This window comes from Macaca fascicularis, chromosome 9 (assembly GCF_037993035.2).
Source record: "Macaca fascicularis isolate 582-1 chromosome 9, T2T-MFA8v1.1".
In the NCBI taxonomy this organism is placed as follows: domain Eukaryota; kingdom Metazoa; phylum Chordata; class Mammalia; order Primates; family Cercopithecidae; genus Macaca; species Macaca fascicularis.
In genome coordinates this window covers 52,023,616-52,044,579 of record NC_088383.1, presented here as the reverse complement: position 1 = coordinate 52,044,579, position 20,964 = coordinate 52,023,616, and the positions used below count along the sequence as shown (strand labels likewise).

General features: G+C 48.0%; 1 protein-coding gene and 1 long non-coding RNA gene across 25 annotated transcripts in view; one reads left to right on the top strand and one right to left on the bottom strand.

Moving 5' to 3' along the window:
• Positions 1-3,355, bottom strand: part of BMS1 (BMS1 ribosome biogenesis factor) — a 57,375-nt gene extending 54,020 nt beyond the window's left edge. For 13 of the 24 annotated variants that reach the window (XR_012417615.1, XR_012417618.1, XR_012417619.1 and 10 more), the window contains exons 1-2: positions 2,629-2,696; positions 861-1,069 (exon numbers count right to left, since the gene is read on the bottom strand). Coding sequence is in view for 7 of the 24 variants with exons in the window: in XM_065520587.2 (XP_065376659.1) it covers positions 861-1,036 (176 nt within the window). In the remaining 17 variants the exon portion in view is untranslated. Of the gene's footprint in view, positions 1-860; positions 1,070-2,628; positions 2,697-2,858 lie in introns of those variants that run through there. The other 11 variants (XR_012417616.1, XR_012417620.1, XR_012417621.1 and 8 more) reach the window with 2 other exon arrangements.
• A 412-nt stretch (positions 3,356-3,767) lies between these two features.
• LOC135965080 (uncharacterized) lies at positions 3,768-5,585 on the top strand. Its single transcript, XR_010577936.2, has 2 exons — positions 3,768-3,904; positions 5,484-5,585. It is a non-coding gene; the product is annotated as an uncharacterized lncRNA (long non-coding RNA).
• The last annotated feature ends 15,379 nt before the right edge of the window (positions 5,586-20,964 follow it).

The following is a 20,964-nucleotide window of genomic DNA, read 5'->3' as shown; positions in this document are numbered from 1 at the left end:
TCACTTTCAAAATAGAGTAAAAGGTATCAACTTCATAAGTAAACTTTTTTAGTACATTTATATATATGAGTACTTTAGCACATTTTATTGAGAGGGCAACAGACAATATATAATTAACTTGTCCGTTATTAACTTGTTAACTTCTGGCCCCATCCAAATAACTGCTGTTCAATAAAGATGTAACAAGACGACTTCAATAGCATAGAGAGCTGAAAATTAAACACTCCTTAAATCTGACTGTTTTAAGAGTGATTTTAATAGTTTTTAAAAAAACCAAAAGGTAAATACCGAGGCAGTGCATCATAACAGAGCAGAGGCTCTGGAGTTAAATTTGGCTCTCCTACTTACTGGTTACATGATTGGAGGTAACTTGTTCTCTTGACCTCAGTTTTCTTACCCATAAAATGAGGGCAAGAATGATTCCTACTCTGGTAAGGCTGCTGGAAGCATTTAGTTGAATAATGTTTAAAGTATACCGCTAGGCATATCACAAGGGCACACTAAATAAAGCTATGTTAGTATTAAATATTGTAATTTTTGTATTTTATATTACAACTATGTAAAACATACCTAGGGGGAAAAAAGCACACTTATCACCATAGAAACAGTTTAAAATTTAGGAACAAACAAATTCTATAAATTCTTGCATCTTGGGCAATAAACACCAACCAGTGTGCAGATGCTGGAGGCAAGGCAGCTTCTATGGGAAAGCTTCTCACGTTTTAGTGAAAGCCACACACCACGCATCTCCATGTCCTTTGGAGCTGGACTAGACTCATGAATCCAAATGTCACCTGTGAGAGGCTCCTACTATTTAAAAAGAATCAATGGAAGAACGATCACACTGTACCCTAACATACCTGTGAAAGGATCGAGCCATCCGCACAGCAGACTGAACTGCAAAAGCTTTGGGATTTCTCTTCCGGGCATCTTCTTCGTCTCCTAGCTGGAGATCCTGCAGATGCCGCTTCTTTTTCTTTTCAGCTTTGGGCCCACTGTTTTTCTTTCTGTGTTTCTTCTGGTCTTTAGTCTCCATTGTAGCTATTTACCAATAACAAGTAACTCTAACCTACAAGGAAGAAGGTTGGGGTAAGGAGGTGGGAGAAGCATTTTACAATCCAGGCAATACCCAGGGAAAAACAGTAAATTTCATTTATTTCTTTATGAAGAGATGATGTATTTATTTACTGAACAAGGGTAGAAATTGCTTAACCATTGCCAATTTCATTTCTCTCTGTTATGCTATAAATTAGATGAGTTACCTCTCCTAAAGTTACATTTTATTGCTGTTACTTTTTATTCATCTTAAGTGTCAACATCAGCAGTATCTATTTCTGCAAGGATAGAAATATTCTATATCTGTACTTTTCAGCCATTTAGCCATCAGCCACATGTGGTTACTTAACAATATACTTAGGGAAACTGAAAAAATGAATTTTTAATTAATTTCATTCTAACTCTAAAGTCACATGTGGCTACCACACCGGACAGCTCAGACCTAAGTATCAACTGGAGTAAAGAAGTGGTTTCCCAACTTAAACTAAAACTTACATTTTAATAAAAAAATGTAAAACGTTTTTATGAACTTCCAATATGATCGCAGTATTACTTTTAGTACCTGTTGACTCTGTAAAACTCCTAAATTACAACTTACTTATATACATTTGAGAAATAGCAATATCTTAGCACATTTTATAAAGAGTACAACAGACAATATATAATTGTCAAGTATTAACTTGTGAGATAGGACTGGTTCTAGATGATACCTGGAGACCCCATGAACTTACAGAGACCCTTCCAGTGATTTCTGAGTTACCTGGGAATCTGTGGCTAATAAATTGGTAATCACTAAATTAGTGAGTTTTTTTTAGGAAATGGGGCTTCATAAAATCTGACAGCTTGATTTAAAAAAAAGGGGGGAGCAGGATACTATTTCATTCAATTAAGGTACTGTATTCATTCAGTTTAATAAATATTTTGTCTGTCTATGATGTGCTAGGCACTGTGCCAGTAAATGGATACAGCTATGGTCTGACTTGCAGAGGAAATCCAAACTAGTATCTTCCGCGCCATGCAATAAGGGCGACATTGGAAGGCTGCACAGGGTGCTACTGGAGCACGGAGGTGAGTCAGAGGCTTCCCACAGACTCACACACCAGCGGAAACAGAAAGTCTTTATATATCACCATAATGTCAAGAACACTGGCCGGGAGTTAGAAAAGCTAGGCGCTAGGAACGCTTTGAAACTGAAGAGCTGTGTGATTTCAATGATTATGTTTCTTCTCTGCTATATTTTAGTTCGGAACTTGTACTAATGTTTCTCTCCCTGTCCTTTTTTGGTGGGAAAAGCACAATTTCGGGTCAACAGATCCGACTCAGGACTAAGTCGCCTGCCGAGACCAAGTCGCCAGGAAACTACGTCTCCCAGCCACCTTCCCTCCCTGTCCGGGCTCTCTGCAGGGATTCATCCGGTCACTCTCCCAACTACCACAGGACACCTCCGGCAGATGAGAAATATGCCGCTCCTCGGGAGCAAAGATGACCCGGAGGACCGGGGAAGGACCTTCCCACGCGCACGACTCGCGATCCTCCCAGTGCCCCAGAATCAGGGACTCCACCGCCGCCTACCCCAGCCCGCTGTACTGAACCTGCTGGCAACTGCGACTCCTCAGTTCAGCATGGACACCGCCGGAAACGGAAATTCACCGTCGCGCCGACTCGCCGGAGGGAAACAAGAAGGCAGAAAAAAGAGACCGGCGTGGGGACGGCTTTCAGGGCCTGAAGAAAGACTGCTGAAAAGCTGAGTGCGGACGCAGGCGCAGTCCACGCAGTGCGTTTCACCGGGTCCGGGTACTTACCGAACGCGCTCCACCCCGCCCTCGGAATCTGCGGCCTCAACTTCCGCGGTGGGACTCTGGAGCAGCGAGCACCGCACTCGCCCAAGTCCTCGCCGAAGGCCAGGGCGGCTCTGCGGCCTGGCGCCGGTTAGTTAGTGTGGTGCAAAAGCCGGAAGGAGACACATTTGGTCTTGGCCTCCCGGCAATCACCGTACCAGGGACGAATGGACTATCGCTCGATTTGGAGTCCACTTCCTCCTCTTTAAAGATGACAGATGAGGGGAATCTCGCGTTCTGGGGTGCCCTAAAGCCCTCTTTTGGCAGGGCGCGGGGTCTTACGCCTGTAATCCCTACACTTTGGGAGGCCGAGGCGGGAGGATCGCTTGAGCCCAGGAGTTCAAGACAAGCCTGGGCAACATAGGGAGACTACCTCTCTCTTTCTAAAAAAAGAAAAAAAAAAATTAGCCGCGTTGTGCCGGGCGCCTGTGGTGCTTGTGGTCCCAGTTACTCTGGAGGCTGAGGTGGGAGGATCGCTTGATCCCAGGAGGTGGAGTTTACAGTGAGCTGAGATGAGCCACTGCACTCCAGCCTGGGCGACAGAGCAAGACACTGTCTCTAAGAAAAATAAATAAAATAAGGCCCTCTTTTGCCAGGACCAACAAACCCTGAGGGCAGGGACAAACTGACCAAGCCCAAACTGCCTCGCCTTCCCTGCTCCCAGGAAAGGGCTTTCCCTGCTCCCAGGAAAGGGCTTTCCCTGAGGGAATAGAGCATCTTGCCATTTTTTTCCTGCACAGCTTTGCCTTCCCAGGGATCCGCCCGTTGCCACCTGAGGAAATGCCTTGGAGTCCATCTAATCCCCAGCCCAGCTACTTGGGATGCCTACAGAGCGTACATTGTCAGAGGATGCATCTTCCTGTAGTCTTAGAAGGTTTCTTTTCAATATGATCCCGCTGGTGCATTCAAGGCTTAATTCTACACCAAAAACTAGGCCCACTCCTGTCACGAGAACCCCAGGCATCAGGTCCTCTCACAGGCACCTTGTTCTGGCCTTCAGCAGCCACCAGGTATTCATTCCGCATATGCTATATACTGGGTGCTGGACTAGAGAGGCTACCTACGTGGCACATGCTTCCCTTATCCGTGAAGAGCTTAGAATATTGTAACTTCTTCACACTACACCGCTTACTTCTTGAAGATTTCAGTATCCAGGTAGATAATCCTTCCAACGTCATTTTGGTCTCATGAAGCCCACTCCAGTCCTCTGCCCTACCTTAGCTTCCCCCTCCCTCCATGATCAGACCTCAGACCTTGTCAGGTCCAAGGACTGCAACCCCCACAGTATCCCACTCTGACCACCACCTCCTGTCTATCCAGGTCACTCCCTATACCGCCCTGAAACAAAACTCCTGCAACCTTACCAGCACCTCCAATCCAGATCTTACTACCTGTTCACTGTTTCTTCCTTCCTTTATGGCTCTCTCTAGTGAGCCAGCTTAAACTCCATGGCCAACCATTCTCATTAATCCCTTGCACACCTCCTTAACTCATGCACCTCCCTGTCACCTTCTATCTGCTTGGTAAGATGGGGGCACTGGATAAACCCAGCTCTCCATCTATTCCATGCCACAACAATGCAACTAAACATGGCTGGAGGAAAACAGGACCATGCCAGCAGTCCTCACTTTAATCATTCTTTGCCTGGTCTATTCAATCTCCCGTTGTTCCAAGTGAATATTTCACACTTCCTTCTCTCTGTTCAATCCTTCCCACTGCATCTCCCTTCCTTGTCTCCTGCTTTACTAAGAGAATAGAAGTGGTCAAAGTCTTCCACAGACTCCCACCTCCACCTCCACCCATCTGCCTCCTATTGCCTGCCTGTGACTGTGGATGAACAACCGCTATGTCCAGCCAAAGAATCCTGCACTGGACTGCTGAATCCCATCATCTCTTACTGCTCCAGGGTGTCACTCCAGCCAGCCTATCCTTTCTCTAACATCAGCAGTATTTTCCTTTCTACTGGACTCTTCTCATCATCACACAACATGCAGCTATTTCTGTCATCTTCAAAACACAGAAATTACTCGACCCTATTTCCTATACCAGGACCTGCACCTTTTCTACGTTCCCTTTTGCAGCAAAACTTCATAAAAGAATGGTCAATACATACTCTGGCCCCTCTCCTATTCTCTTTGATTCACTTGTCTCACAGGACTCCACCTGCAGCCCTGGATGCTCTTTCTCAGCTGCCTTTGCTGGTTCCCCTGCTCTCACCTGTTTAAATTAGAGCAAGGCCATAGGTTTCGGGCTTCAGTTTTCTTTTCTTCTGTGTCTATACTTATTCCCTGGATGATCTCATTCTGTCTCAGTTTTATATTCCATCTGTGTCAGTAATTGTTATGTATTGGGTCTGGCCCTGCCCAAATTTCATGTGGAATTGTAATCCCCAATGTTAGAGGTGGGGCCTGGTGGGAGGTGATTGGATCATGGGAGCAGAGTCTTCATGAATGGTTTAGCACCATTCCTCTAGTGCTGTTCTCGTGATAGAGTTTGCACAAGATCTGGTTGTTCAAAAGTGTGTAGCACCTCCCCGCCCCCCACTTCCTCCTGCTCCAGCCACGTGAGCTATGCCTGCTTCTCCTTCAGCTTCCACCACGATTGAAAGTTTCCTGAGGCCTCCGCAGAAGCTGTCGTGTTTCCTGTGCAGCCTGCAGAATAGTGAGCCAATTAAACCTCTTTTCTTATAAATTGCCTAGTCTCAGGTACTTCTTCATAGCAGTGAGAGAATGGACTAATACAGTTATCAATTTATTGCATCTCTGCTATAAACTCATTCTTCATTGCCTGCTCTGCAAAAACTGAACTGGGCCGCTTAAATATTTCCCTCAGACATGATGTTAGGTTTTGTCAGTAGAGAGCAACGGAGAGACCTTGCAGGCGAAAGCAGTCTTTGTTCCTGGTTCTCCTGTGCTGCTTGGCCTGGCTCCTGCAGGTGGGGGTCTTCTCCAGAAACCCAGTGGCCAGTGCCCAGCAGGTCCCACTCCTCCCACCAGCTCCAGGCAGTTTTGTTATAGAGTAACTCTTCTGAGACACCGCTCCTTTCCCCAGCACCTAAAGAAGTATTTCTAGTAAGTTCCAGTGACATAGCACCAGTGACTCTCCTGACATGCAGAGGACCATGACTGGGTTCCTCTGATGAGGTGCAAGGGAGGTGCACTAAGAGGAGAGGACTCTCCTGGGCTCTCTACCTCAGCCCTAGACTAGTGGTTGCTCCTTCTATACTTCCTACTAGTCTGTGCCTTGTTACTCCACTTCCCTGTTGCAACGAACACTTCTTTATATACACGTTTCCTGTTCAAATGACTGTGGGGCTTCTCTTTCCTAATTAGACTCTGACCAATACACTATCATTTGCCAACAACTCCCAAAGTTTTATCAATGACTCAGACCTCTAACCTGAACTCCAGCTGCCTCCATGACATATCCATTTGGATATTTAATAGACATTTCCAAAGTGATATGCCAAACAGAACTCAGGATCTTCCCTCTCAAACCAACTGCTCAGCAGTCTTACGATCTCAGTTGATGGCAATTCCATCCATAAAGATGATTAGTCAAAATGCCTCCCACACACCTTTGTCTGTTCACTTTTTCTATCCTCCATTTCCAATCCATCAGAAAATTCCTGTTGACTCTACCTTTGAAGTACAACCAGAATCCAACCACTTGTCACTACTTCCGCTGCTACCCCTTTGGGCTGTGCCCCATGCAATCACATGGATGACTGTGAAACCTTTCTCTTGGCCTCCCTGCTCCCACCTTTGCCCTTGAACAGTCAGTTCTCAATGAAGCAGCCAGAGGGCTCCTGTTAAAACATAAGGCACTATTGGTAATTTAAATTGGTATAAATGCTTTGGAAATGATTCAGCATGTCTATTATTACTGAGCATGCACTTACCCAGTGAGCCAGCAACAGAAGTAGATACAGAAAGGCATATAAGAATGTTTGGCCGGGTGTGGTGGCTCATGCCTGTAATCACAGCACTTTGGGTGATCAAGGAGGGTGGATCACGAGGTCAAGAGATGGAGATCATCCTGGCCAACATGATGAAACCCCATCCCTACTAAACATACAAAAAATTAGCTGGGCTTGGTGGCACGCACCTGTAGTCCCAGCTACTTGGGAGGCCAAGGCAGGAGGATCACTTGAACCTGGGAGGTGGAGGTTGCAGTGAGCCAAGATTGCGCCACTGCACTCCAGCCTGGCAACAGAATGAGACTCCTTCTAAAAAAAAAAAAAAAAAAAAAGAAAGAAAGAAATGTTCATAGCATTATCCAAACTGGGAAAAACCCAGACATCCACCAGCAAAAACCTAAAGACAAAACTGTAATATATATTTGCAATGGAACTATATAGAACAATGAAAATAACCAACACATGCACCAACATAGAGGATACTTAGCTAAAGAAGCCAGACACAAAGAAGAACATATCAGTTGATCCATTCAAAGCTTGAACCCAGGCAAAATTAATGTGTGGCAACAGAAGTGAAGATAATTGTGACTTTTGTGGAGGAGGGAATGTATAACTGGGTGAGGGCTGTTCTGTTGCTGGTGCTAGCTGATGAGTGTGTTTACTTTGTAACTATTTACTGAGCTTTAATATGGCAAACTGTGCTCCTAGCTATTTAGCCAACTGATTTGAAACTTACGTTCACACAAAAATATGTATAGCAGCTTTATGCATAACTACCCCAAAGTGAAGTCACCAAGATGTCTTTCAACAGATGAATGGATGAACACACTGTGGTATCCATACAATGAAAATCATTTGACAATAAAAAGAAGTGAGCTATTGATTCACACTATAACATGGATGGATTTTAAATGCATTTTGCTAAGGGAAAAGTCATCCCCAAAAGATTCTGTTTATATTACATTCCAGAAAATGAAAAACTGTAGGGATGGAAAACAGATTGGCAGTTGCCAGGGGCTGAGGAAAAGGAAAGATTAACTACATAGAGGATGCATAGGAGAATTTTAAGGGGATGGAACTGTTCTGTATCATACTGAGGAGGTGCTTACATGACTATATCCTGATCAAACCCATGGAACCATACATGATGAAGTGGGAACTTTAATGTATGCAAAATTTAAAAATTAGCCAAGATGTCTGGAGAATCCCAGGATGGAATGCAGCTTGTAACAAATGACCTAACTTAACTATAAATGTATGATATAACATCACTGGAGCAGGTGAAGAAAAAAGAAACTGGCCTAAGTAACTTTGGAAAGTAATATTATGACTAGAAACGAAAAGACTAAGGATGAAAGGAATTGTCCACAAACATTGTACTCTAGTTGGTGAATTTGTTTTTCCAAGGGGTATGCACTAACAAGTCAGAGATGGCTTTACTTGCATATTAAGATTGAATAAATGAGTCATGGATAGTGAGAGTCAGATTTCTCACTGTTGGAGAGAGAAGTCACAGTGAGCAAGGTGGGGAAGCTAGAATGAACACTGTGGTGCTGGATTAGAGTCAAAATGTGTGTGTGCGCACATGCATGTGTGTGTCTTAGCTCTGCCTAGTATGCCCCAAAGCAATGACATCCCAGCATTAGTGTGCACACTGAGCTCCCAGATCTTGGTTTCTAAAACCATTCTCCAATAAAAGGAACCAGAGCTCCTTGGAGAAATGGCTGAGTCTAGGGCTAGGGTAGCAAATACATAAGAGGAGCCTGAAGCATCTTGTAGTGCCAGAAAGTAAGGAAATTGCTACAAACTGAAGGATGTTGGTGTGTCAAAAAGGTCAGAAGCCAACTTAATGAGCTCCCAGTGGCTGAGCTGGAGCAGGGTGAGCTGGTGGGAGGCAGGGTCTGGGTGAGAGGGCTGGTGGGAGCTTAGGGCATCATGTAACTAACCAGGGAAATCCTTGGAATGGGAATCAGCCTGGCAGAAACAAGAAATTGGCAGAATGTTTAGGAGAAGCATGCATTGGGTGGACATTCGTGTTGAGAAAAAGAATGATGGGGCAAGGGTATTAATCAGAGGTGGCAGAAATGGAGGCAGAGGATGGGAGGTTTTTCTGACAGCAAGTTGCAGGGGGCAGAGCATCAGGGAGAAGTAGCCCATGGAAACCAGGGCTGAACAACGGTCCCAGAAGGGGAGTTTGGTAGCAGGTGGGGTTTGTGAGAGATCAATAGGGGAGACTGCTGGGCAAAGTGTAGGGGTTCCCATAGTCTCTGGGAGTTAGAAAGGACCAAGGGATCTTACAAAAGGGAACTTTGATTAGAGAGTGAATGTGGGGCCCTTTGACAATAGGTGGGAGCTCTGCATAGCACGGGTGACACTGGCAGACTGCTCAGTGGGCTCTGTCGAGACTCGTCAAAAGCCCTGCTCTCCTGCGGTTTGGTTTTGAAAGGAAAGGGTTCATCAGAGCCAGGTCAGGGATTTCTGCAGGATGGGAGCCTCACTTGGGAGCTGATTGGAGATGTCAGGTAAAATGTCCTCCTTAAGGAGGGATTGATTCAAGTGGGAGGGGCAGGAGCCCTCATCCAAAGGCAGTGTCTGGAGGTAGGTGAACCCAAACTCCACCCACCTTTTCTCTTATTCCACTGGGGCTGCTTTAACAAAATACCATAAATTTCTATGGCTTATAAACAACAGAAATTTATTTTTCACATTTCTGGAGGCTGGAAGTCCAAGATCAAGGCACTGGCAGATTCCACATCTCCTAAGGCCTGCTTCCTTATAGATGGCAGCTTCTAGCTTTTTCTTCTCGTGGTAGATAGGGAAGCCCTTTTCTCTTCAGCCCATTATGAGAGTACCAATCCCATTCATGAAGGCTCTACCCTTATGACCTAATCACCTCCCACAGGTCCCACCTCCTAATACCATCTCATTAAGCTTTAGCATATGAATAGGTTGGGGGTGGTTTACAAACAGTCCAGAGTACCTTGTGACATCCTGAAGGCCAGAGTCAGGGTGGGAGGGCCCCTTCCCTCTTCCTCTTGGAGAGTGAAGCAGGGAATATGAAGGGAAATCAGAGTCTGTTTCAAAGGATATCGCATGTTAGTGAAACACCCATATTATAGATAGAAAGCCTGATGCCAAGAGAGCAGAGAGAATGGCCCAAGGCCATACAGCAATTCATTGGTAAAGGGGCCAGCGCATATCTCTGCGGCAGGAAATAGAAGCTTTGAAAGCACCCTTGCAATGACTATAATGATACAAGTGACCACTACTACATGCATTCTTCCATTTCTCACAACCACCTGTGAGGTCAGTTTTGTGTAGCCCATTTGACAATGAGGTCCGAGAGGAACACAGTGTGTTGTGACGTTGTCAAAGTCAAAACACCTGCCATCAGTGCAGCCACTGGCTAAATTTCAGGTGTGCACACAAGGATTTCATTAAACTTCATGAGCGGTTCTCAGAGCCAGACCAGGCACTGAGGCAGCTTTGAGAAGGAAGTGGCACTGACGCTGGAAACTTAGGTTCCGATGGGGACAGACCTAGGAAAAAGAGGACTAAGAGTGACAGGTGGGAGACAGAGTGAAATTATTCAGAGGAGGGAGAGGCAGCTTTTCTCTGAAGGCTGAGTGGGTGGAAGTGAACTTCGTGGATGAAAGAGGGCTCAGAGTCTAAACATCTCTGAGAGCTGAGAAGCTATTTATCTGGCCTCTGGATGTGTATCTAAATGTATATATATTTTTTCGGTCAAAATGAAGTCACTTACAGACTGTATTTTAAGTGAAAAGATTCTGCAATTTACCACCTGCTGGCTCTGACCCAGGATGGCCCAGCCCTTCCTTAGTTTGCACTTCTTTCCTCATGAAGTTAAATTGTTTTCATGTTTTTAAGGTATGCATTTTGTAGTCAGTGAGCTGTCATTTTACATTCTTTGCCCACATCTCCTTTAATAATTATGGATTTTGATCTCCCATTTACATCCAGGAAACTTCAAGAGGTTACTGAGGGTTGCCTTCAAGAAAGGGTTTGTAGCCTATCTGAACTTGTAGATTTCTTGGATAATTTGATGCATGTGCAGAAAAATGAATTTTTTTTTGCTTTCACACACATTAATATTAGTCTGTTCTCACACTGTTAATAAAGACATACCTGAGACTGGGTAATTATAAAGGAAAGAGGCTTAATTGACTAACAGTTCCACATGGCTGGGGAAGCCTCATAATCGTGGCAGAAGGCAAGGAGGAGCAAGTCACATCTTACATGATGGCAGGGAAGAGAGAATGAGAGCCAAGGAAAAGAGGTTTCCCCTTATAAAACCATCAGATCTTGTGAAACTTATTCACTACCATGAGAACTGCATGGGGAATGGGGAGAAACCACCCCCATGATTCAATTATCTCCCACCAGGTCACTCCCACAACACATAGGAATTCTGGGAGGTACAATTCAAGATGAGATTTGGGTGGGGACACAGCCAAACTATATCAGATTCAATTTCACATATTTTTGGACCCAGGAAACCCCACTAAGGCCAAGATTACATATGCTTTTCCGGAGTCTGCTTCTGAAGTCTTCAGGAGGCTCCTGTGGAGAAAGGAGCTGGTGTCCAACCCAGCAGACCTGTGGGTGGGATGGGCAGCTTCCTCCACATTCCCTGTTTTCCAGGCTCAGGGGGGCAGCCACTGGGAAACAGGATGCAGTCAGGTCACCTGCAGGCCATTCACCTACCAGAGAAGCCACCAGGGTGGGAAATGGCTCAATAGGATGAATGCTGGACCAGGTCTGGTCAGTGTGACCACCTTGTCCTGAGCTTATGATGATGAAGCTGCAGTCGGTCAGGGGCACCCAGAACAGAGTGCAGCAGTCTGCTTGGTCTCACTCCCTGCAGTGGCATCTAGATGCTCTGCATGAAGGGCAGCAGTGTCTCCATATCCCAGGGCTTCCATGGCAGGAAAAGAACTGATGAGGAGCAGTTCCAGGGATGGGAGAAGATGGTAGGACAAGCCTCGCTGTAAACTCAGGACAAGCCTCTTGGAAACAGTTTCAGAAACAGGCTGGAGGTGGATATGAGGAGGTTGGAGTAGAGGGGCTGATGGCCCCAGTCAATCAGTGGATGGTACTCCCAAGGCTCAGGAAAGCTGCCCAGGGTGTCTAGGCACCCCTTAGGTCTCAAACGCTGGTATGAATCAATTCTCCTGGAAGGCTCATTAAAACACAGATTGCCGGCCAGGCACGATGGCTCATGCCTATAATCCCAGTACTTTGGGAGGCCGAGGTGGGTGGATCACGAGGTCAGGAGATCGAGACCATCCTGGCTAACATGGTGAAACTCCATCTCTACAAAAATACAAAAAATTAGCTGGGCGTGGTGGCGGGCGCCTGTAGTCCCAGCTACTCAGGAGGCTGAGGCAGGAGAATGGTGTGAACCCGGGAGGTGGAGCATGCAGTGAGCTGAGATCGCACCACTGCACTCCAGCCTGGGCAACGAGCGAGACTACATCTCAAAAAAAAAAAAAAAAAAAAAAGCATAGATTGCCAGCTCCACTCAGGTTTCTGATTCAGAGTGCTTGACTTGGTGCTGGGAATTTGTATTTCAACAAGTTCCCCATTGAGGCTGTTGCTCCTGGTGCTGGGATCCCTCACTGAGAACCAATAATGTTGCAGGATCCTTGGGGTGTCACTTTTCTGGCCAGATACCTCTGTGGAGGGTGGAGCCATTGCCCAAGATTTGTTTGGGACCACTGGGCTTGTTCCACTCACTGAGCGAATGATTCCACTCACTTGGTCTGGCAGGCTGCACTCAGCTCATGCCACCAGCCTGGATTCCATGCCTGCCAAGGGTGAGCCAGGCATGGAGTAGTGAGGGGTGTGTGAGCAAGTGAGCATGGGGTCTGGCCACTGCACGGTCAGGCATGCAAGATGCTGCCATAGGATGGGCAGTTCTAAGTGCAGACATGGGCACCAGCTCTCTGTGAAGCTGTGGCTGAACTAGGGACACTACAAGCAGCTTCCACAGCTGCCACCAGGGAACACAGTGGTGCCCAGAAGCTTGAAGACTCCAGCAACCACAAGGCCCCAATGAGAGAGTCAAAGCCCTGGCCTGGGGAGCTCCCAGGTCTCGGATCCCTGAACGGCTGAAGCTCTTCTCTCCTTCTCTTCATCTGCAACATGGGGAGCAAGGGACATGTATCAGCCCTCTTTGTGTTACAACTCTTTCAGCCCTGCCATTCAGCAAGTACTGAGTTCTTGTCCCGCATCCAGGAAGAATGAGGTACACAGACAAGTGAAGAATGAGCAAGGTGAAGAGGAGCTTTATTGAGTGACAGAATAGCTCAGGGGAAGCCCCAGAATGGGTAGCTCCTCCCTGCAGCAGGTCATCATTTTGAGTGTTCAGCAGAGAGGAGGCTCTGAAATGGGTGGCTCTTCTCTGTAGCTGGTTATCCTGATGTCTACTCAGCTCTGGCTGAGCCTGAGGCTTTTATGGGCCTCAGAGGGGAGGAAGTGCCACCCTGATTGGTCCATGGATGGCCACAGGTGGGCTGGAAAAGGAATCACAAGTTCCCACTATGGTCCACGGGACTGCCATCCTGGCCACCAGCCTTCAGGACATCCCTGGCCTGAAGGTGGGGCCTCACCAGGGACCCGCCCGCTTCTACCCCATAACCTGTCTGCCTCCTGCTGTCTCTCATGGTGCCAAGGCTGTAGATGCCAAGGGGTGCCTGCAGGCCAGTGCTAAGCTGTCCTGAGGCCCCCTTCAGCTTCCCTCCTATGCTCATCAGGGCCCAAAGTCTGGAGGGTGCTGAGGTGGCAGGGGGCTGGTGTGTCAGCACTACCTCAAGCAGGTGCACACCCGGCTAGGTTGTGACAGCACCCAGGCTTAGCTGGTCTTTGCTCTGAGATTGGAGGGGGTGCCAACAGCAAGGAGAAGCCAGGTAGTGGGAGCAGGCATTTTCAATCCTGCAAGGGGAGGCCTTCCCTGGCCCCCAAAGGTGCAAGGATGCCTGGGTCTGCAGTCACAGCTTGGGCAGCTACAGCTGTGCCCAGAGTGGGTGGGGCTCCTGCTCACTCCACGGAGCAGGAGGCCTGGCTCTATAGCCAAGAGTTGGGTGGCTGCAGCTGCATCCAGGGAACTCCTGCATCACCAACTCTGAATGAGCAGGGTCACTTGTCCCCAGCTCCTGCTGGCTCCACAGAGTGTACAGCCCTGGCTGCACCTCCTTGCCACAGCCAGTGTAATGGCAGCAGCCACTTCAGACGGGCCACCACTGCCATCAATAAGAGGTATACAGGATCCTGGTTTCCAGGGTCCTGGCTGCTATGAACATAGTACCCATGTGGTTCATCCTGGAGACATGGCTTTTGCCTATAACTGTGGCTCGCCAAATCCTTCTGTATGACACAGATCATGACCAAGAGCCAGTAAGAGCCACTCCTTGTATGTAACAGAAACCAGCTTAATGCTGCTTGCAGGACAGTTCTCTGGGTGGCTTGGACCAATGCAGTTCTCCCCACCTTTTTTTTCATTTTGAACAGAATCTCACTCTGTTGCCCAGACTGGAGTGCAGTGGTATGATCTCAGTTCACTGCAACCTCCACCCCCAGGGTTCTCTCAATTCTCCTACCTCAGTCTCTGGAGTAGCTGGGATTACAGGCACCTGCCACCACGCCCAGCTAATTTATTTTTGTATTTGTAGTAAAGATGGGGTTTAGCCATGTTGGCCAGGTTGGTCTCAAACTCCTGACCTCAGGTGACCCACCCACCTCGGCCTCCCAAAATGCTGGGATTACAGGCATGAGCCACTATGCTCGGCTCCCACTTTTTTACTTATAGTTCTCTAGAATAACTATAGGATGTGCTGAAAATGCAACATCCTGAGATAAGAAGGAACTGACCAAAACAGCCCAGGCTCTGTTCTTGTTTCCCCTAGAATCAGAGTGTTCTTCAATGCTTTAGCCCAGCAATTCCCACTACCTTGGAGCATAACACCCAGCACCCGCTGTTCTGCAGGGTCTCTTAGTTGTGGTACAAGTGGAGCAAACAGATGAGAGTCCATTCACTCTGGACAGCTTTCCTGAGGCTTGGAGGACTGGCTTGTCCTGAAACCTAGGCTTCTATTGTCCCTCACAGCCAGTCTGTAAGTAATAAACCCACTTCAGGTCACATGTTTATGGAGTGGGCAGTGTGTGAGGCCCTGGGGTGATTCAGTGAATCACATCAGGTGAGCATGAGGGGCTGCCTGGGAGAGGGGAAAGGCCATGTCAGGAAGGAAGGCCAGGAGAGGCGACCTGGTGTGACAGAGGGCACTGTCCCTGGGGGAGTGGTGAGAGCCCTTAAGAGAGAAGGTTTGGATCCCAAAATCAGCAGGGAAGCCTGCAGAGATTAGCTGCAGAGGAGCAGACAGCGGTTTCAACCTAATGCCTTGCTGGATGAAGAACTGCTTAGGTCAAATTTGCCTTTGAATCCCAGAACCTGGTGCCTGGTTTTCCCTCTGCATGTTGCCCTGTTTCTCAGCCACCTGGGTGTGCCTGTCCTGAGGTGGGGTCATCATGGCACACTGGAGGAGGGGGTCCATGTGGGACCCCAGGGATTCACAGTTCAGAGCTGGTTCCTCAGGGAGTAACAAAAGAGGTGGGGAGGAACCCAGTCCTGGGTCTAGGAATGGATACAGCAGAAAGTGAAAGTCAAAAGTGCAAGCAATGAAGAAAACAGTATAACAGTGCCAATACTGCACATGTTCAGTGGAGGGCAAGGCACATCTTGCATTTGCAGTCACTAAGTCACACCACCTTCTCAAAAACCCTGGGGAGTAGGTGCTGACTTCCCAAGGCCAAGGAGCCAGCAGTTGCAGAGCAGGATTTGCACTTTCCTCAGCCAGGCTGTTCTGCCCTGCCATGCCATGCCAGGAGGCCATGCCCGCACAGCTTGCAAGGCTGGGCTGCAGGTGGGTGAAGGACTTGGCGTCCTGTCTTGTAATTTGGCTTTTTTTTTTTTGAGATGGAATCTCACTCTGTCGCCCAGACTGGAGTGCAGTGGCGTGATCTTGGCTCACGGCCAGCTCTGCCTCCCAGGTTCATGCCATTCTCCTGCCTCAGCCTCCTGAGTAGCTGGGACTACAGGCGCCCACCACCATGCCCAGCTAATTTTTTATATTTTTAGTAGACATGGGGTTTCACCATGTTAGCCAGGATGGTCTTGATCTCCTGACCTTGTGATTCGCCTGCCTTGGCCTCCCAAAGTGCTGGGATTACAGACGTAAGCCACCGTGCCTAGCCTGTAATTCATCTCTTAAGTGTGATGCAAACACACACACACACACACACACACACACACCACGTTTGAAATTTGCTCCATGACACTCAAGTTCAGAAATCTCATTTAACTTTAATGTTCAAAATCCATGTCAACCCCAGTCATGTTTGTGGGGTTTCTATGGGGTCTCAAATGAGGAATAGCTAGCTGGATTCCAGTCCACAATGGGCACCCTCATTGTTCGGCAGCATCCCAGGCCACAGTCCTCACGATTGGCTGGGCCAAAGAGACCCAGGACACTGCAGATTCAAGGCCAAGACACTGGCCAGCCCTATGCCCATGAGCTGGACACAGCCTAGTCCTTGTTCTTCCTCAGCTCCTCCCCCACTGCAGGGAAGTCACATCCTGGTCAGGAGTGAGAGGTGACAATGTGCTAGAAGCCCTTGCTCACTCTCGGAGCCTTCTTGGCCTTGGTGCCCACTTTGGCCATGCTTGAGGAGACCTTCAGCCTGCTGCTGCACTGTGGGAGCCCCCCTCTGGGCTGGCTGAGGGAGGAGCTGGCTCCCTCTGCTTGTGGGGAGGTGTGGAGGGAGAGGGCAGGCGGGAACCAGGGCTGCACAGCGATCATGGGCCAGCGCAAGTTCTGGGTGGGCGCGGGCTCACCATGCCCTACACTCAGAGTGGCAGGCTGGCACTGCCAGCCCCAGGCCGCAAGGGGCTTAGCACCTGGGCCAGCAGCTGTGGAGGGTACACTGGGTCCCCCAGCACTGCTGGCCCACGTGCACCAGGCTCGAATTCTCACAGGGCCTCAGTCACCTCCCCCTGGGGCAGGGCTCGGGACCTGCAGCCCACCATGCCCAAGCCCCACCCCCACCCCGTGGACTCTGGCGTGGCACAAGCCTCCCCAACCGGTGCCGCCCCCTGCTATGTGGCACCCAGTCCCACTGACCGCCCAAGGGCTGAGGAGTGCAGGTGCCCCAAGGGGAAGTGGCAGGCAGCTCTGCCCATGGCCCCTGTGCATGATCCACTAGGCGAAGCCATCTGGACTCCTGAGTCCGGTGGGGACTTGGAGAACTTTTATGTCTCCCTGGAGAATTGTATATGCACCAATCAGCACTCTGTGTCTAGCTCAGGGTTTGTAAATGCACCAATCAGCACTCTGTGTCTAGCTAATCTAGTGGGGACTTGGAGAACTTCTGTGTCTAGCTAAAGGATTGTAAATGCACCAATCAGCACTCTGTGGCTAGCTAAAGGTTTGTAAACACACCAGTCAGCACCCTGTCAAAACGGACCAATGGAGTCTCTGTAAAATGGACCAATCAGCAGGATGTGGGTGAGGTCAGATAAGAGAATAAAAGCAGGCTACTGGAGCCAGGAGTGGCAACCCACTTGGGTCACCTTCCATGCTGTGGAAGCTTTGTGGTTTCGCTCTTTGTGATAAATCTTGCTGCTGCTCACTCTTTGGGTCCATGCCGCCTTTATGAGCTGTAACACTCACCACGAAGGTCTGCAGCTTCACTCCTGAGGCCAACAAGACCACTAACCCACCAGAAGGAACAAACAACTCCAAATGCGCCACCTTTGAGAGCTGTAACACTCACCGCGAAGGTCTGCAACTTCACTCCTGACATCAGCGAGACCATGAACCTACCAGAAGGAAGAAACTCTGGACACATCTGAACATCTGAAGGGAAAATCTCCAGACACACCATCTTTAAGAACTGTAACTCTCACCGCGAGTTTCCACGGCTTCATTCTTGAAGTCAGCGAGACCAAGAACCCACCAATTCCAGACACATTTTGGTGACCATGAAGGGACTTTCACCTATCGCCACGCAATGAGACTTTCACCTATTGCCAAGTGGTGAGACTTTCACCTATTGCCAAGCAGCGAGACTTTCACCTATCGCCAAGTGGTGAGTACCATTGGAACCCTTTCACTTGCTATTCTGTCCTATTTTTCCTTAGAATTTGGAGGCTAAATACTAGGCACCTGCTGGCCAGTTAAAAGCGACTAGTGCGGCTGCCGGACTAAAGACACGGTGTCAGGCTTTCTGGGAAAGGGCTCTCTAACAACCCCCGACTCTGGAGTTTGGAGCGTTGGTTTTCCTGGAACTAGTTTCCACTTTTCCTGTACTTCTGGGCTGAGCCAAGCATCGACAGAGAGGAAAGTCATTCAGCTCTGGGGTCCTGAAAACAAGTTGGTTGATCCTGCGGCCATGAGCGGAACTCTCAAAGGCATGTTGCCCAAGGGAGACTCACCCATCTATCCTACCTATCCTGACCCTTGTCTCCTAGATCCTAATGACTATCAGACAAACTTCCTCTCACCTCTTTTCTCCGAGGCTAGTCCTGCTTCTAAAAACCACTCCCTGACTCTGGTGCTTTTCTAGTTTATCCTATAAGAATGATTTCTAGTACAAACTCCAGGACTCTGTTACCTTCTTAAGGCACCTGGGCTCACCAATCAGAAAGACATAATTTTTGCCCAAAGCCCTGTCATAGAGGGGACTATCTGGAATTTTAGAATCCCTCCTCAGACAAGCAGGTCTAACTTAAGCTAGGATATGGGGAGCCTTAGAAATTCTGTCCTTCCTATTCAAGTGAGGACAAAAGTTGTCACTCTTCCAACCCTGGAGGTCCCTTCCCTCCCTCAGGGTATGGCCCTCCCCTTCATTTTTGGGGCATAACATCTTTATAGGAGATGGATAAGGTCCCAATACTAACAGGAGAATGCTTAGGACTCTAACAGGTTTTCGAGAATGCATCGGTAAGGGCCACTAAATCCGATTTTTCTCAGTCCTCTTTGTGGTCTGGGAGGACAGGCAAGGGTGCAGATTTTTGAGAATGTGTCAGTAAGAGCCACTAAATCCAACCTTCCCAGTCCTCCTTGTGGTCTGGGAGGAAAACTAGTGTTTCTGCTGCTGCGTCGGTGAGCACAACTATTCCGATCAGCATGGTCCAGGGACCATTGTGGGTTCTTGGGCAGGGGTAGAAACAAACAAATCAAAACCACCGGTGGTTTTGTCTTTCAGATGGGAAACACTCAGGCATCAACAGGCTCACCCTTGAAACGCATCCTAAGCCATTGGGTCCTATTTGACCCGCAAACCTTGAAAAAGAGGTGGCTCATTTTTTTCTGCACTATGGCCTGGCCCCAATATTCTCTCTCTGATGAGGAAAAATGGCCACCTGAGGGAAGTACAAATTACAATACTATCCTGCAGCTTGATGTTTTCTGTAAGAGGGAAGGCAAATGGAGTGAAATACCTTTTGTCCAAGCTTCTTTTCATTGAAGGAGAATACACAGCTATGCAAAGCTTGCAATTTACATCCCACAGGAGGACCTCTCACCTTACTCCTATATCCTAGCCTCCCTATAGCTCTCCTTCCTATTAATGATAATCTTCCTCTAATCTCCCCTGCCCACAAGGAAATAAGCAAAGAAATCTCCAAAGGACCACAAAATCCCCTAGGCTATCGGTTATGTCCCCTTCAAGCTGTAGGGGGAGGGGAATTTGGGCCAACCCACTTATATGTGCTCTTGTCCCTGATTTAAAGCAGATCAAGGCAGACCTGGGGAAGTTTTCAGAAGCTCCTGATAGGTATCTAGATATCCTACAGGGTCTAGAGCAAACCTTCAATCTCACTTGGAGAGATGTCTTGCTATTGTTAGATCAAACCCTGGCCTTTAATGAAAAGAATGCGGCTTTAGCTGCAGCCTGAGAGTTTGGAGATGCCTGGTATCTTAGTCAAGTAAATGATAGAATGACAGCTGAAGGAAGGGACAAATTCCCTACTGGTCAGCAAGCCTAATATGGAGCAATATTAGCAGCAATCCCCACTGGGACCTTGATTCAGATCATGGGGACTGGAGTTGTAAACATCTGTTGACCTGTGTTCTAGAAGGACTAAGGAGAATTAGGAAAAACCCCATGAATTATTCAATGATGTCCACCATAACTCAGGGAAAGGAAGAAAATCCTTCTGCCTTCCTTGAGTGGCTATGGGAGGCCTTAAGAAAATATAATCCCCTGTCACCCAAATCACTCGAGGGTCAATTGATTCTAAAAGATAAGTTTATTACCCAATCAGCCGCAGATATCAGGAGAAAGCTCCAAAAGCAAGCCCTGGGCCCTGAACAAAATTTGGAGGCATTATTAAACCTGGCAACCTCGGTGTTCTATAATAGGGACCAAGATGAATAGGCCCAAAAGAAAAAGCGAGATCAGAGAAAGGTCGCAGCCTTAGACGTGGCCTTCAGACAAACAAACCTTGGTGGTTCAGAGAGAACAGAAAATGGAGCAGGCCATTCACCCGGTAGGGCTTGTTATCAGTGTGGTTTATTAGGACACTTTAAAAAAGATTGTCCAATGAGAAACAAGCTGCCCCCTCGTCAATGTCCACTATGCTGAGGCAATCACTGGAAGGTGCACTGCCCCAGAGTATGAAGGTTTTCCGGGTCAGAAGCCCCCAACCAGGGGCTGAGGGTGCCCGAGGCAAGTGCCAGCTCATGTCATCACCCTCACTGAGCCCCAGGTAAGTTTAACCACTGAGGGCCAGGAAATTGACTTCCTCCTGGACACTGGCACAGCCTTCTCAGTGTTAATCTTCTGTCCTGGATGACTGTTACCATCAGAGGGATCCTGGGGCAGCCTGTAACCAGGTATTTCTTCTACTTCCTCAGTTGTAATTGGGAGACTTTGCTCTTTTCACATACCTTTCTTGTTATGCCTGAAAGTCCCACACCCTTATTAGGGAGGGACATGTTAGCCAAAACTGAAGCCATTATGTACATTAATATGGGGAACAAGTTACCCATTTGTTGTCCCCTACATGAGGAGGGAATCAATCCTGACATCTAGGCATTGGAAGGACAATTTGGAAGGGCAAAAAATGCCTGC